Genomic DNA, 15798 nt, shown 5'->3' on the forward strand with positions numbered 1-15798 from the left:
TCCCTCCCCTCCTCCCCCCCCCCCCCCCACACACAGTACTCTCACTTATCCTTGTGCCGTCCCTTCTTCTTGTGCTCCGTCACTAAAGAGTGTGAAGGGGGCACGAGGACGAGGGAAAAAAAGCAGAGAAAAGAGCTGGCTGAGGGAAGGAAGGGAGGGAGGGGAGGTGTGTGTGTGTGTGTGCGTTCAGGCTGACGTACGTGTACCAGCGCAGGAAGAACGGCAAAAGTAAAATGACAACGTATGTGTGTGCGTGGGTCTGTGTGAAAGAACGAGACGGGAGGGTCTGACAGACTCGGCAGCACGAAGTTGTCGTTTTGATGCCCGTGTGATGCATAGTGATGGTGCAAGATGGAAAAGTCGACGAGGTCCATTTCTACATGAGGCATTATATATATATATATATATTTTTCTTTGCTGTTGTCTTTGGTCTGCGTACCTGACGACGGTCTTTGCCTCACCAATCGAGGTTTCCTCTCTCTCTCTCTCTCTCTCGTTTTGTTTTGTTTTTCACTGCTCTGCAGTGTGTGCCTCTCTCAGCCCGTGGGCGTCTGTTCGAAGATTTCTCTCGCACCTTCTTTCTTCTCCCATTTTGTTCCTCTCTTTGTATTGTTGTTTGCGTATACACTGCGCACACGCGTGGCCGTGGCTCATTGTGCTATGCCGCGAGAAGGTGACGCTAAAAAAGGAAGCTGAATCAGTGGTGCACGCTGAGGACGTGAGCGCTGTCTTGAAGGCAACAAAGAAGAGGAAAAGTAGGCGTGAAACACAAAAGGCGAGCGAGCACGCACAGCTGGACACGTCCGCGCAGGCAGAGCTATCCACTCATGATGTCCCCCCAAAAAGCAACCAAACGCCGTGTACGCGTACTTGCAAGAGCAGCACACATACCGCACACGCACGCGCAAAAAAAAAAAACGTATGAACGAGCTCAACGCCAACGCGGAGGATGAAAAACATTAGCCACGCTACCCTTCTCCCCCTTATTCAACCCTCAGCGCACGTGATTAGTGTAGCTCACTAGGGGACAGAGGACGAGGGGGCATCGAATTTCTTTTCACTGGCTTGACTGCGAGAGAGGTGTGGTGGTGGCAACGCGACGGCGAGGCAGCTCAAACGAAGCAACAGGCGACGAAACAGAAAGATTATCAAAACCACTTGCAGCAGGGTATCTTTTGTTTTCTACCTCTGAGTCTTCTTTCCCCTCTCGCCTGCATCACCGCTCACCTCGCTTTTCCCTCTTTCACGGGTGAACAGCGCCTCTCTCTTTCCCCCTCACAGCGTGTTTTTGGGTTGTTCGCCTTTGCCTTGCTGACCATGTCTCTCTCTCTCTCTGTGCTCATGTGTATGATTCATTATTTTCTCTCTTTTTTTCTTTCGGTATCTTTTCAACGTCTTTCACTCCTCTTTCTGTCGATCTTCGCCTCGTCCCCCTTTCCCAATCCCTCTTCAACCGCCGCTTTGGACTTCGAAGTTGTCTCTCGTGCCGGTCACTTGGTCTTCTCTCCCCCCTTCTTCTTCCCATGCAGGGTTAAAATTGAGCAGCTCCATCTTTATGTTTTGCCGCGGCTTTGTGAGCGTGTGTCCGCGTGCTTGGGCGTGCTGGTGTTTCTGTGAATTGCCTCCTTTTCCGTTATTTTTTTTTCCTTAACTTGCGCCCTTTAAGACGCACTTGCCTTCATGCATGTCCGTGTCTGCGTGTGTGTGCTTCTCTTGCTCTCTTTCCTTTCCTCATCTCTCAGACGGCTGGAGCCTTCCCCTCCCTGTTCTTCTTTCTATGGCTGATAGAGTGCATACACGCAGAGACTTATGCGTGGGTGTGCGTGTAGGTGTGCTTGTCTCTGCGTATGCGTGCGTGTTTATGAGCGAGTTGTTCAGCACGGAAAGCGAGAGGAGGACCGAGACGCGTTTTTTTTTTTGGGTTTTGATTGTTATTCTTTTCCCTTCCTTTTTTTTTTCTTGGTCACTCCCTCTTTATATCATCCTGGAGAATTCGCTCTCTTTTCTCCGCACTTGTTCCTCCTCCCGCCCAGTGCTCTACTAGCTGTATAAAGGGTAAAGAAGTAAACAGATGTGATAGGCGCGGAAGTGACGCGTCGGTCTTCGATGTGTGCCTGTGAACACAGAGGAGCTTCTTCGCTTGCCCCCTCTTCCCGCCTCGTCCAAGCATGCGCTTTCACGATCAGTCACTCGTCCTTTGTGGATAATCTTGCCATGTGACGTAGCTGCGCGTGTTCCTGCAACGTGAAAGCGGAAGAGCGCACCTCTCGTGCGTCGTCGCACTCGTCTGCTCATCTACAGCCACAATACAAGTCCTTCTCTCTCGTCGATGTCGACTTCTTTTATTCTACTCCATCCTCTCCCCCTTCACCCGCTACGCACAGTCGTTTACAACCGTGCGCCGGCGTCTTTCTCTGACATCGGCTCTTTCGCTGCTGCTGCTGCTGCCTGTACTAGTAAACGCCGCTTCGACCGGCGTCTGCCAAACATTCACACGCGCGACTTTACGACTGAAGCGCTTGGCGTGCTCGTGCGTGCGTGATTAGCTTGCTCTGCCCAAGAGTAAAAGAAAAACTAAAAACGCAAGATCGTATATCGACATCATCAGCCTTCTTCACGGAGCTGACTCACATCATAGAGCTCACCCACCTACCCTTCTTCGTTGCTTTCGCATTGGTCTTCCTCCACCTGAAAGGAGGCGAGAAATAAGATCAACAACCGATTCGTCCTCGTGTATGTGCGTGCCTCGTCATCCTCGAAGAACTGATTTGCATCTCGTGAGGGTTGTTACCTGCATCACTACTTCCACCAGAAGGTCACGGCTATTCCTCTCTTCGACCTTCTTACACCGACCAGTGTGATCTGGCGTCTGCCACCTTACTCCTCCTCATCGCTCACCAACACTGCTGGCGTTTCTCTTTTCCTCGCTTTCTTTTTTTGCGTGTTCGCTGCTTCTCCTACTCACTTTGTCTTCGATACTTTTCCCTCTTTGTTTTCGTTTCGTGTGCTGCACCTTCCTGAGTCTCTCTCTCTCTCTGTGCGCCTTGCGCTACTTCCACGCGTACCGCCCAGACTAGTTACACGACACTCTCCCTGCATCTCTTCATTGTATCGATCGCTCTTTTCTTTGTTTTCTCTGTTGTTGTCGTCGTTTCATCTTTCTAGCCTTTCCTAGCCATGTTCAACGCCAACAACGACTCGGAGATGACGTACTTTACTGCCATCACCAACCGCGACGTGGAGGCAATGAAAACGCTTATCGCGCAGAACTGCAACGTGAATGAGGTGGCGCAGGATCCTGCGCTGTACCACCGCACACCCCTGCACATGTGTGTCTGGGACAACTTCGTGGAGGGTGCGAAGCTGCTACTGGACGCTGGTGCAGATGTGAATGCTCTTGATGACCTGCACGACTCCCCGTACCTGCTTTCAGGTGCTGAAGGGCGGCAGGAGATCATGGAGCACATCTACAAGAACGCCGAGCGAACAATGCGGTATGGAAGCCAGACGAGCTGCCGCATGAAGACGAGTGTGCCGGACTACTCCATCGTGAACCGGTTTGGGGGATCTGCCCTGATTCCTGCCTGCGAGCGCGGTCACGTAGAGATGGTGCGTCTGCTTGTGCAGAAGGGTGTAGATGTGAACCATTACAATCACTACCACTGGACTGGTTTGCTGGAGGCTATCGAGCTGGGTGGCGACGATCGCGAGCACGTTGAGATTGTGCGGATCCTCATCGAGAACGGTGCGGATGTAAACCAAGTGGATGGTGCCGGCAAGACGCCGCTGTATCTCGCGCGCAAGCGCGAGCAGAAGCGGATTACTGCGCTGCTGGAGGCTGCCGGCGGCCACGAGTGATGCGTTCGAGGGGACGGAGGAGATTGTACCCAGTCGAGTCGGACAGAGAAGTAGAAGTGCCAGCGCTGACGTGTGTGTGTGTGCTCCACACATCAGAGCACACACACACACGAGCATCATTATGGTGGTGAGTCCTGGGGCGGGTGCAGCGCTGCTTTTTTTTTTTGTATTCGATTAGGTTGTGGTCGTTTCGTGTTTCTTACTGCTTTCAGGGGGTAGATGAAATCTCACCAGCCTTTCGCGCCTCTCCTGTGTGGGTTTATCTATGTACTGGGGTCTCTCTCGAACTCGTTGTTCCTTCTTCCTCCTTTATCCGCTACTCCGCTCACATCTCTTTTTTCCTCTTCGTCGTTGATCTACTGTTGACAGTACCGCTTCCCTGATGACGGGAGGGGGAGGGCACCGCAGTACGTGATATCCCAGTGCCCCAGTGCCCTCGCTCTGTGCGCTGGGATGCCAACCAGCCCCCCCCTGTCCCTGCCAATGCCGGACCACTGCTGTCGGCGGTCAGGTTGTGGGCGACGCGCCGTCGGTGCGACCCGCGACCGTAAGCCCGCTTGTGCCATCCATGTGCTGGGCGGAGTGTCAGCGTGGCTCGAAGGCGTCTCACCCTGCTCTCGCTGCCTAGCGGTGTGGGGAGGCTGAGCCCCCGCGAGGCGTATGCGCGCGGTGGCGACTCGCCCAATGGGAGCTGCTGCGAGGCAGAGGCCGTGCCCTGATGACGGAGCCGACGCGTTGCTGTAGCGCGTGTCTACGGCTGCCTTGCACCACGCGGTGGGGCCCCTGGGGGGCGGGGGGAGGGGGCAGCCCGGGGAGGAGAGTGGCGTTTAACTCCATGCTGCACGGTAGAGCAGTGCCATGTTGAAACAAAGCGAGTGGCTCACGCAGCTGTGTTGGCTTCTCTGTCTCTGTGGGTGCGGAGAGGCGTATGCGCTTCTTTACTTGTGTGGCCGTCGCTTTCTCTTTCGTTCGACAGCTGGCGTTCCTCTCACTCTGTGCGTCAGTGGACGACTGCTCTCTCGCACGCTTTCCTTCTCAGCACCTCACCTTTCACCCACTTCCTGTGCCACTTGCATCCCTCCCCTCCCCTCCCCCCCCTCCTCTGTGGTGAAGGTGCCGCAACGCGAACGTGGGAGATGGGCAGGGATTGAGAGGGAAGAGCGAGCGGGCGCGGGTGGACAGTAGTGAAAGCGAAGACAGAACAAGCCGAAACGTACGCGCCTCCCTACGGGGTAAGACAGGAGATGTGCTAAGGCGCTATTCGCCAGAGAGGTGTGTGGGTGGGCGCGTCTGTGTGGAGAAGGCGGGGGAGGTGGGAGGCTGCCACAACATCATCTCTTTCTTTTCTATTTGTGTAACAACTTTTGTTGTTTGGTGCCTGCTCACCGCCTGTGTGCGTGTGATAGCATTCGTACGCTGTCTGCCTCAGGCGCACCAACCCACTGTAGGAGGTGCCACGAGAGGCTGCGTCTTCTCCTGTCCGCTGAATGAGATCGCTGTAGAGGCAAAAAGGGACTGCTCTGCACGGTTCTTTGTTGTGATCGCTTCTCCCCTTTCTCCCACCTTCCTTCTTCCTCCTCTCTTCACCGACGCTAGAAGCACCTTCGCACGGCCTCCCCCTTTAATCTTCACCCGAGTATTCCCGACAGACAGCTACGCCTGCGCAGCTTAACAAACAAACAGCGCATCCGAGGTGGTATCATGGATCCGACTCTGACAGAACTGCTGCACTCTAACCTGCAGTGGATCTTCGTTGGTGGAAAGGGCGGTGTTGGTAAAACAACCACGTCGTGTGCGCTGGCTACCTTGTTCGCCACGACGCCAATCAGCGATGCAGCGGCTCCAGATGGCACGCGACCGCGGCGGGTGCTGTTGATCTCCACAGATCCCGCGCACAACCTCAGTGACGCCTTCAATCAGCGCTTCGGCCCGCAGCCGACACCGGTGAAAGGGCTGGAGGACACCTTGGCCGCCATGGAGGTGGATCCGAAGAACTTCACCCACGGTGCGTTGATGAGCTCGCTGACAGGGGCGAATAGTGGTGGCAGTGCTTCGTCTTTATCCAGGGAAGCGGAGGCAGATGCCGTCGAGCAAACTGCCAGCTTTGCTCGTATCGGAGCTGTTCTCAAGGAGGCGGCACGCACCATGCCTGGCATCGACGAGATCTCCGTGTTTGCAGAAATTCTGCATTACGTCCGCACTCTGTCCTACGACCTCCTCATCTTCGACACCGCGCCGACGGGCCACACGCTGCGCCTGCTGGCACTGCCTCAGACGCTGAACAGTACTTTCGACCGATTGATGAGCCTAGAGGGCTTGGCTCCGATGTTGGAGGCCGCCTCACACCTTATTGGCTCCAGCCTCGGGGCTGTCGGTGGTGACTCTGTGAGCGGCTGTGAGGTAGCCACAGCTATGCCTTCGTCGTCGAGCACAGCGCCCGGCGCGGGGTCTGCGGGTACGGGTTCGTCGCAGGGCAGCTGGTCCATAACTGCCGACGAAGTCCGCGCGAAGGCCCTTCACTGGCGCCAGGTCATGGAGGAGGTGCAGGACCGCTTCAATGATCCGAGTCGCACCAGCTTCGTGTGCGTCTGCATTGCCGAGTTTTTGAGCGTCTACGAAACGGAGCGGCTTGTGCAGGAGCTCATGAAGTACAACATCGGGTGCGACAGCATTGTGGTGAACCAACTGGTGCTGAAGCCGTCGTCTGAGCCCCCGTGTCGCATGTGCGCGGCTCGCCAGAAGATTCAGACGAAGTACCTCGAACAGATTGACCTCCTGTACGACGACTTCCACGTCGTGAAGATGCCGCTGCTCAGCGACGAGGTGCGCGGCGTTCCAGCGCTAAAAATGTTTGCGCGCTTTTTGCAGGAGCCATACAACCCGGACACACATGGCTACATCGACGTGCAGGAGTCTTGCTAATGGGTACGCGTGTGATGACGTTGATGGTGGTGGAAAAAGGGCGCAGCAAAGGCTTCGTGGGAATACGGGTCCCAGCGGTGCATGCTGGCAAGCAGGCCCTTGTGCGGTCGCGAGCCCTCGCAGCGGGGGGGGGGTGGAAGAAAGCGGGTGAGTGAGAGATCGAGCGAGTTGGACGCGCGCATTCTTCAACTTTTCTGAAGCCGTGTTTTCTCTTTTGACACTTGTCTGTGAGGTCTCTGTTGTCTATATTTCGTCTGCACGGCCGCGCTATCGGTGAGGAAGCGCTTAAGGACTTCGTAGCACGGATGGCGAGAGGAGGGAGGAGGGGGGGGGTGAAGGGGGAGACACAGAGCGCACTTTTCAGCCCCCGACCCTTTTTCTCCCTCTATCACTCTGCCCGCATTTCTTCTCTGCCCATCCCATCGCCACCTCACTGGTAGACCACAGGCGACGCAAGGCTGGGTACACAAATGTTTTTCTATGTCTTCCTCCCTCTTCTCTTTCCTCCTTTTAAACGCACTTCCATCGCGTAGGGCCATCCCGCCGCGGTTTGTGTGCGTGTGGAAGGAGGGCACCTCTGCGTTCTCCCTCGCGGCTCTGCCTCGCTACCCCGCTACCCCGCTACCCCGCTACTCCCATTTCTCCTTTTCCCCCTCACACACCCACGCGCGCGCAGTCGCCATTTCTTTTCGAACGGCTTCTCCGCTCTCCTTAGCGGCATGCCCGGGTGCCATGCACCTCCGGCACGACTGGCGCCGCACATCGGCGGCCGGCTCTACGAAGATGCCTCACTGGTCTCCTCCACGTCCCAGCCGGCGAGCAGCATCCCTGATCTTACCTGCAAGCGTGCATCAAGTCTCAGTAGAGTCCAGCTACAGCACCGCCGGGAGGAGCAGCTGCGTCATGCCCTAGAGCACACACACCCATCCCAAGCGGAGGTATCTGCCGTAGCCAGCACTGCCTACGTGCAGGCGCTGATGGATCTCATTGACCAACATGCAGTGACGGTGCAACAGGTGACTGGTAATATTGACGCTCTGCGCGAACAGCGAGAGGATCGCTACATTGAATTCAAGCAGGAAGTACAGCAGCGTGAGGTTGAGTTGCAGCGCCTGCGAAACGAGCGGTCTGACCTCACGCTGCAGGTGCAAGAGGAGCGTGAGCGGTCGACCCGGCTGCTACACGAGAACACAGTGCTTCACGCCCACCAAGCTGAGAAGCGAGAGCAGCTAGAGAAGCTTGTGGAGCTGTGCCGCGCACGTGGGAGGCGACTGAGCGCTCTTCACAAGCAGAATTCCAGAGTCACTGGAAGTACCCCGCACCAGCGCAGGTCGATGGAGACCAACGCGGGCGCATTAGCAGGGGCCTCGCGTGAAGACGCAATAACCGCCGATGTCGGGGACGAAGAGAGCGATCCAGAGCTGAACAGGATGGGAATCAGCGCAAAGGGTACTAGAGCCCCCGCAAGCTCGGCCGCCTGCTCGACGTCGCCTGCGCTCACGTCTCCACCGGCATCAATGAGCATACACAAAGCGGTAGGCGCCACCGCCTCGTTCCAGTGGTCATCGTCGTCGTCACCGGCTGCTCTGAGTGGTCTCGCCGAAGATACCGAGGTGGCAGCGTTGCTCAACGTGCCATACAAGGTGCAGGTGCCCGGTACACCGTTCGGTCCGTCGTCGCACACCATCACGGCGAACGCGGCAGCCACAGCGCACCTGCTTGCCCTCAACGAAGAGGTAAACATGCTTCGCGAGCAACTGGAGGAGCAGCGCGCCACGTACGAGCAGGAGCGTGGTGCGAGGACGACTGAGAACGATGAGCTGCACCGCCAGTATCTCGAGAAGGAGGCCAAGTACCGCACCACAATTGATCAGCTCGAATTACTTCACGAGGAGAGCCTGCGTGACTTGGTGCAGTATCGCCACAGCACCGAAAAGAGACTTCGCGATGTTCGCGGACAGGTGGATTGGCTACGCGCAGCACTGCAGGAGGCGCTCGGGCTAGCGGAGAAGGAGCGTCGCCGGCAGCACAACGAGGTTTACACAACGGAGCAGCGCATGTCACTCCAGTACTATCCTAAGGTGCAGTCTTTGCATGCCGAGCTGGAGGAATGCCGCCGCGGTGCACTTGCACAGGCGCAATACAGCACCAAAGTTATTGCAGAGAAGGACGCACTTGTGAAGGAGCTGCGGCAAAAACTCAAGGCTGAGGCGGGCCAGCGAAAGCGCATGGAGGAGCGGTACAGGCTGGAGATGAAGGGTGTGCACAGCGAGCTGGACCTGATGCGGCAGTCGCTGCGGCAGATGGAGCGGCGGGTGTACTACCGCGACGTGCGTGATCAGGCCTCCGAGGAGGCACAGCACGGCCTTGAGCGGTACTACGACTAGTAGCGGCCAATATCTGCTCCTGAATCGTGGGCGAGCCGGCAAAGGGTGTACAGGGGAGCAAAGCGGCAGGAGCGTGCACACGAATGGAGCAAGCCAGGGATAGCAGCACAGCCGCAGTTTGCATCATGTCGAGCGGCTCGTCGTTCCAGACGCTGTGGAGGCGTATCGGTGTTGAACCCTCCGCCAGCTTCTCCCCTTTCTTTTCCCCCCTATGCCGTGACAATGCATCTTGCTGTTTTACTCCCCGCTTGCCAAGCATTCCTCTCTTGCTTTCCTGGGATATAGGGAGAGGGAGGACAGGTAGTCTCTCACGTTGCTTGTGCCATGTATCGGCGCGCGCACCTCTCCACCTCGCCGCAGCTTCTCCGTTCGATGAAGGTGAGCTCGTAAGCGGGATCGCTTGTGTGATCGCTCATCTTTTGCGTTTCTTTTATCTCCTTCGTTTCGCTTTCCCTTTCTCCTCCTCTTTGGCGTGTCGTCCACCCCCCTCCCCCCCTCAGCTGTGGTTGTCGTTGTCGTTGGCGTGCGCGTAGGCTTTCTATTTATGCCCAGGGACGGGAGGAGGAGCTCCTCTCTGCTGAGATGCGGAAAGCGAGCGCAGCAAAGCACTGAACACGAAAAAAAGTAGAAAACGCACACCGCAGCGCACCCCCTCTCCCATCTCCCTCTGCTGGCTTACTCTACCGCCACCGAGTCTCTTTCCCTTTCATCACAGGGCCTCCCCTTTCATCCTCTGCGCATGCATGCGTGCATTGTGCTGCTGAACTCTGGCGCTTCCCCAGCTTTGTTTTCCCACTTTCCCTCGTTGCGTGACTAGGCGAGGCGAAATGGAAACGACGCAGGAAAAGGGCACGGCGCCGCATTCATCTCTGGCACAACGGGCGGTGTGACCGAAGGTGGGGGTGATAGTGGTGGTGGGCACTTGCGCCACTGCTGAATGTCTTTCCACCATCTGGCTTTTATTGATTGATATCCCTCACTTAACTCCCTCCTCATCGCTTTCTCTCCCTTGTTTGCTACGCATCGTGGTGAATGCGTTTCCCCCTCTCCACCTCCCAATCCGCGCCCATATCCTCTTATAAACCCAAGCGTCCCTCACATAGCAGCTCTAAAGGGAAAACAAAGCGATAAGCAAAACACAATAAGAAACGGTGAGGGAGAGGAAGAGAGCGGGGGCGACCTAATTTAACGCTTGCGCACCCTGGTCACGCGCCTTTGCATGGTATGCACGCTTGTGTGTCTGCGCACGTGTCTCTCTTTTTTTTTTCTTTTCTTTTCCCCGCACATGCCGAGAGCGATTCTGTTGTTTTGCGCATCATCAACTTCCTTTAGCTCGCTTGTTTGAGAGGGTTTTTCAGCTTTTTTCAGAGCAACTCATACCCCCTTTTTCTTCCTTCCTTCCTTCCACTGGCTTGCGCTCCCCGCTCGCCTCACCCCTTCTCTTTTCTCTCCTCCTGCATCATTCTCTTCACACCTGTGAGTCCATCTGCACTGGAGCGGGGTGGGACGGAGGTAGAGAGAGCGGGGGAGGGGACAGCAAGCGACGCGCGCGACGGTGACCGTAAGGCGGAGAGAAGAAGCGAGGCGAAGCGGGGCGAAGAGAACGGAGGCGTACACCCAACAAGGTGCACAGGAGAAGATAGACACAACGGAGAGTAGGAAGAGGTGAAGGCTCGCGTTTTCTTCTTTCCTTTCTGCGGTTGCGTGAAGTTGTGCGAGAGTGGCCGAGGACGACTGCAGACACACCACGCATTGCCTTTCACTTAACCGAACACACGGAGAGACACGTAGACAAGAGAAAGAGTTAGGCGACTTCGCATCCGCAGAGAAGGGGGCGGGAGGGGGAGGGACATTGTGTGGTGTGGTATGCAGGACTTTATGAGGTGTTGTTTTCCTTTCCACGTCGCCTGCCCTCTGTTTTCATCTTTTCCCCACTCCGGGTGTTGAAGGCCGAGTCTCAGTGGCCTCTGGTAGCGCCATCTCCTCTTCCCCTTTTTTGTTTCTCATGAGATTCTTTTCTTTTCTCGTAAACACACCTGTCCATTTTTCGGCTTATTTCACCTTTCTCACGCTTCTACGCCGCTCCGCCACCTTCCCATCTCCTCTTACTTGTCTGTCTCTGCCTTTCACTTTCTAGCGGGTACCCCCCTCTTCCTCCTCCTCCTCCTGTCGGTGCGTAGGGTTGCCCTGCCAGGAGGTTTATCCCTAACTCATTTGGGGCCTCGACTTTCCTCCCCCCGCCTTTTCACTCTCTTCTTGTTTCACCGCCGTGTCTGTTCATGGCTGTGTGCTGCGGGTGCGGTGGATTATTTTTGTAGCCCTCTCAGCGCGCGACTCTTCGGCCGCTTTTTTCCCGTGTTTCTTTTCTCTCTCTCTCTCTCGCCCCACCTTTGTTCTCTCTCGTCTTGCCATCAACGTCGCTGACCGCACCATTAGGGGTGTGTATGTGTGCGCGGCTCCGCTAGAAGATCACGCCCACTCAACACACTACATCGTCTACCAGATCCGGACGCTCCCGGGCAAGTCGCGGACGTTTTATTTAGGTTTGCACAGCCTTCTCGCGTTTTAGCTTCAACACTTTATCGTTGCCACTGGTGGTTGTCTCTACAGCGTGCAGTCGCGTTTTAGCAGAGCACAGCTGAAGCCTTAGCTCTCTGTATCTCTGCGAGCGTTTTTTTTTTTTACGCTATTCAGCTCCACGCTCCCCCCTTGCTCCCCTGCGTACATACGTCAAGTCTTACCAGCGAAGACACACAGAAGCGCTTCACATACACAAACGCCTCAGCTCAGAGATACAGATTTCTTTTCTTATCGTGGCGCCATGGCGCCAAAACGCTGCCCAAACCGCCTCTTGGTGCTGTGTGCCTCCATCAATGATGTCACCGCATGGCCGTTTTGGAAGTTCCTGCAGATGAAAAAGATTCGCGGCGTGACGGACATGGCGCTGCTGGCCTTCAACAGCGACGGTGGCAGTTTTGAGGCTCGCATCGATGGAGACAAGTACCAGCTCAAGAACTACGCCAAGGTTCGCGGTTACCAGCATGACATGTTTGAGAGCTTCGTGCATCGCTGGCATGATCCAGGTCGAAGTTACTTTGTGTATGGCGGGCACGGTATGGGCGACTACGTGGAGCTCGAACAGAACCGCGTCTCGCTGCAAGTGCACGAGCTCGCCGGCGTCTTCGGGACGCGTAGCTTCGAGGCGGTGCTTTTTGACGCCTGCTTCATGGCGAACCTTGACTGCGCCTATCACCTGCGCCATAACACACGCTATATTGGTGCCTGCGAGGGGTACATGTGGGAGCCTGACACAGCCCTCGACTACCACGTCTTCAACACCCACAACGCAAGCGCTATGAGCCGCTTCAAAGACCCGCTGCACATTCTTCGCGTTATTCAGGCTGACTACTGCAGTAAGGCGGCACGTGGTGACTTCACCATCATGGACACCACCCACATCGCGGAGCTGCGGCAGTACGTTCAGGCGCATGTCATACAGCGTGTTTATGATCGGGCCACCTTCTACAGCCTGCCACAGCAGGAGCGACTGCAGCAGATGGCCGAGGCGTCGATGCAGGCGTCCATTTCCGAGTTTGGTCACCCCGGCGGTGACAGCAATGTGATGAATGGCGTTGGCGGCGGCGTCGCCCGTCTGCGCAGCGCCCCATCGTTACCCGAGGTGCTCGCGCTTTCCGCCGCTGGTAGGCCGACGCAGCGGCAGCGAATGCGGCAGGCGATCCAGTTTGAGCACGCACTTTACCCGTCGGAAGTAGAGGACAAGCAGCTGCTCGACTTAAAGTCGTATCTCACTGATATGCTCCAGGAGGAGCAGCAACGAAGGTCATGGGAGGCAGCTGCGTTGGGGCCGCAGCGCCGCGTCGCGGCGGGTCGCCGTCGCGTGCGAAGCGATGCGCTGCAGCAGGGGGGCGTCTTTGGAAGCGCCGCCCCCACCTCCGCCTCGTCCTCCTTCGCCGTGTGGAGGGCACCGCCGTCGCGGGCGCTGTTTGTTGATCGGCACGGGCGGCTGCCCGCTGGTGCCTCTACGGGGCGTGCGCCGCTCACCACCGGCGGCCCAGTCGCCGCGAATGGCGCACAAGAGGAGGCGACGGTGCCGCCCCCGCCCCCCTCTGGCCCCTATAAGGGCAGTGCGCAGGAGGGACTGGACCTTTTCCACCAGGTCGTCGTGAGCCATGTCCCACCCAAGGCCGCTTCCATCTATGCAGCCCACCTCGGGGGGCTATCCTTCACAGTACATGAGTACAGTGCAATGTCGCGGCCGGTAGAGCCGTGGTTGGTGGACTCCAAGAAGTTGCTGAAACGTCGAGCGAAGGTGTTCCTGAAGAACGGTGAGCTCTCGGAGGTGGTGATGGAGTCCCCGAAGGCGTTGGCGCCCGTCACGAGCGCTACCCTCTTGGCCGCTGTGGACAAGGTGGCGACAACTGCGGCGGTGCTGGCGGCCGATTCTGCGGGAAAACCTCAACATGCGACCTCCGTAACCGCGTTACCACCTTCCAGCAGAGCGCGAATGCTCTCCACGGATCAGCGTCTGAGTTCCACAAGCAGTAGTAGTCTCACGGATGGCAATCCTTCCTTGTGCCTCACTTCGTCAGCACCGCTTCCCACCTCCCTGACCGATGCATATAATCGCAACACGACAGTAGCAGTGCATGATTTGCCCGAACGAGCTGCCTCATATACACCATTACCCATCTCCAAACAGCGTACAAGCGCTTGCTGACAGAGAGAGAGTGTGTGTGTGATTGTGAGGGGAGTCACTGGAGAGTGTACGCCCTGATGACGGGAGGGGGAGGGCACCGCAGTACGTGATATCCCAGTGCCCCAGTGCCCTCGCTCTGTGCGCTGGGATGCCAACCAGCCCCCCCCTGTCCCTGCCAATGCCGGACCACTGCTGTCGGCGGTCAGGTTGTGGGCGACGCGCCGTCGGTGCGACCCGCGACCGTAAGCCCGCTTGTGCCATCCATGTGCTGGGCGGAGTGTCAGCGTGGCTCGAAGGCGTCTCACCCTGCTCTCGCTGCCTAGCGGTGTGGGGAGGCTGAGCCCCCGCGAGGCGTATGCGCGCGGTGGCGACTCGCCCAATGGGAGCTGCTGCGAGGCAGAGGCCGTGCCCTGATGACGGAGCCGACGCGTTGCTGTAGCGCGTGTCTACGGCTGCTTTGCACCACGCGGTGGGGCCCCTGGGGGGCGGGGGGAGGGGGCAGCCCGGGGAGGAGAGTGGCGTTTAACTCCATGCTGCACGGTAGAGCAGTGCCATGTTGAAAGATGCACAAAAAGTACGCGTGTTTGTGATTAGGCGACTGCGACCCCCACTTCCCTCCCTCACCCCGCCTCCTCCATCTGGCGCCGCTTGTGCGCGTGTGGGTGGTGGTGGTGGGGGCGGTTGCGTGTTTTCTGCAGGGGCATTGTTGTGTGGCCCTCATCTCAGTTTTGTGTGGTCGCGTCTACCGCATTGCCCTTCTTTTCCTTTTTCGCTTCTCTCGTTGGCTGTAGTTGTGTCATGCGGTCTTCTGTTTTGTTCGGCTTGGTGAACCCCACGCAATAGACCCTTTCAGCCTTCCTTTCACCTCTCTTATTGTTTTCACTGTACAACACGATCATCGTCTTGATAGGGCGCGCGCGTCGTGGGCGCTGCTGAACTTGTATCATTAGCCTCGTCCCCTCCTTCACTCTCCCTGTTATCTGTTTACCCATTTGAGTCAACTCGTTTCTCTTTCACCCTCTTCTCATGGCGGTCTCGCTTTCTTTTCTTGTTCTCCTTTGAAAAGCCCTTGGTGCTCTTCGGCGTACTCGTGGGTGGGTGGTAGCATGCACACCCACACCTAAGGGTCGCTCTATATGTTGCTTGAAGTTCTCCCCCCTCCTCCTCGCCTCCTGCTCTCACCCCATCATCGAACAAGGCGTGTGCCTGCATGGCGGCTGAGTCTTTGCAGTATTTTTCCCTCTCACTAATCTCGTAGCCACTCACTTCCGACGGTTGCGTACGCATACACGAACTCCCGTACAGAGACGTGCATGTACACAATTTTAGAGTGCTCAGTGAGGGAGAGTAGCAGAGACACTGACGGTGTGCAACGGCGCCTCGTCGTCGGTATTGAGGGGCGATTGCTCTGGCGGTGCTGTCGCTTTCCATCACGAGGGAACGAGGTGCGAGGAGAATGATGAGACGCAACAGGAATAGAATAAAAGCCTAGCAAAAGGCGATCCCATGAGAGAGACTTAGAGGACAAAACGCCAACACACACACACACAGGCAGAAACACGCTCAGCTACACAGGCAAAGAGTTCCTTCAGTACCGGGGGGGACACATGCGGTGGGGGATGGCGCGCGTGTGTGTGTGTTTGTGTATGGCGGGGCATGTGCACCTTAGAGCGTCATTCAAACCAAAGGAAAAGCAAACAAGACCAAACACAAATCAATGGGGACGAAGGTCACGCTACGCGGGTGCGTTCGCGCAAGCACCCCCTCCCCCCTACACACACACTCACGCGTGGAGTGAATGCTCACTCACAAGGCACAGGCGTGGCATGCGCGCTTTTACATCGCGTGCCCCGTCGCCCTTCTTGTGTCGCCATTTTTTTTGTTTTTCCTGTGCACTCTTTGCTGTGTGCTCTG

At 57.0% G+C, this 15798-nt stretch overlaps 4 protein-coding genes across 4 annotated transcripts, besides 2 other annotated features; all 4 read left to right on the forward strand.

Moving 5' to 3' along the window:
* Positions 1-3177: 3177 nt before the first annotated feature.
* Positions 3178-3858, forward strand: LPMP_110710 (hypothetical protein; the record flags this gene model as incomplete). The annotated part of the gene is made up of 1 exon (XM_010698617.1): positions 3178-3858. The coding sequence occupies one exon, from the start codon at positions 3178-3180 to the stop codon at positions 3856-3858; it is 681 nt and encodes a 226-aa protein (XP_010696919.1).
* A 377-nt stretch (positions 3859-4235) lies between these two features.
* Positions 4236-4709: a repeat region.
* An 850-nt stretch (positions 4710-5559) lies between these two features.
* On the forward strand, positions 5560-6780 carry LPMP_110720 (anion-transporting ATPase-like protein; the record flags this gene model as incomplete). The annotated part of the gene is made up of 1 exon (XM_010698618.1): positions 5560-6780. The coding sequence occupies one exon, from the start codon at positions 5560-5562 to the stop codon at positions 6778-6780; it is 1221 nt and encodes a 406-aa protein (XP_010696920.1).
* Positions 6781-7499: 719 nt separating this feature from the next.
* Positions 7500-9167, forward strand: LPMP_110730 (hypothetical protein; the record flags this gene model as incomplete). The annotated part of the gene is made up of 1 exon (XM_010698619.1): positions 7500-9167. The coding sequence occupies one exon, from the start codon at positions 7500-7502 to the stop codon at positions 9165-9167; it is 1668 nt and encodes a 555-aa protein (XP_010696921.1).
* A 2821-nt stretch (positions 9168-11988) lies between these two features.
* LPMP_110740 (PUF nine target 1) lies at positions 11989-13905 on the forward strand (the record flags this gene model as incomplete). Its single annotated transcript, XM_010698620.1, has 1 exon — positions 11989-13905. One exon carries the CDS (start codon positions 11989-11991, stop codon positions 13903-13905), a length of 1917 nt encoding a protein of 638 aa, XP_010696922.1.
* A 51-nt stretch (positions 13906-13956) lies between these two features.
* Positions 13957-14430: a repeat region.
* Positions 14431-15798: the final 1368 nt, after the last annotated feature.

Source organism: Leishmania panamensis (genome assembly GCF_000755165.1).
Source record: "Leishmania panamensis strain MHOM/PA/94/PSC-1 chromosome 11 sequence".
Classification (NCBI taxonomy): Eukaryota; Euglenozoa; class Kinetoplastea; order Trypanosomatida; family Trypanosomatidae; genus Leishmania; species Leishmania panamensis.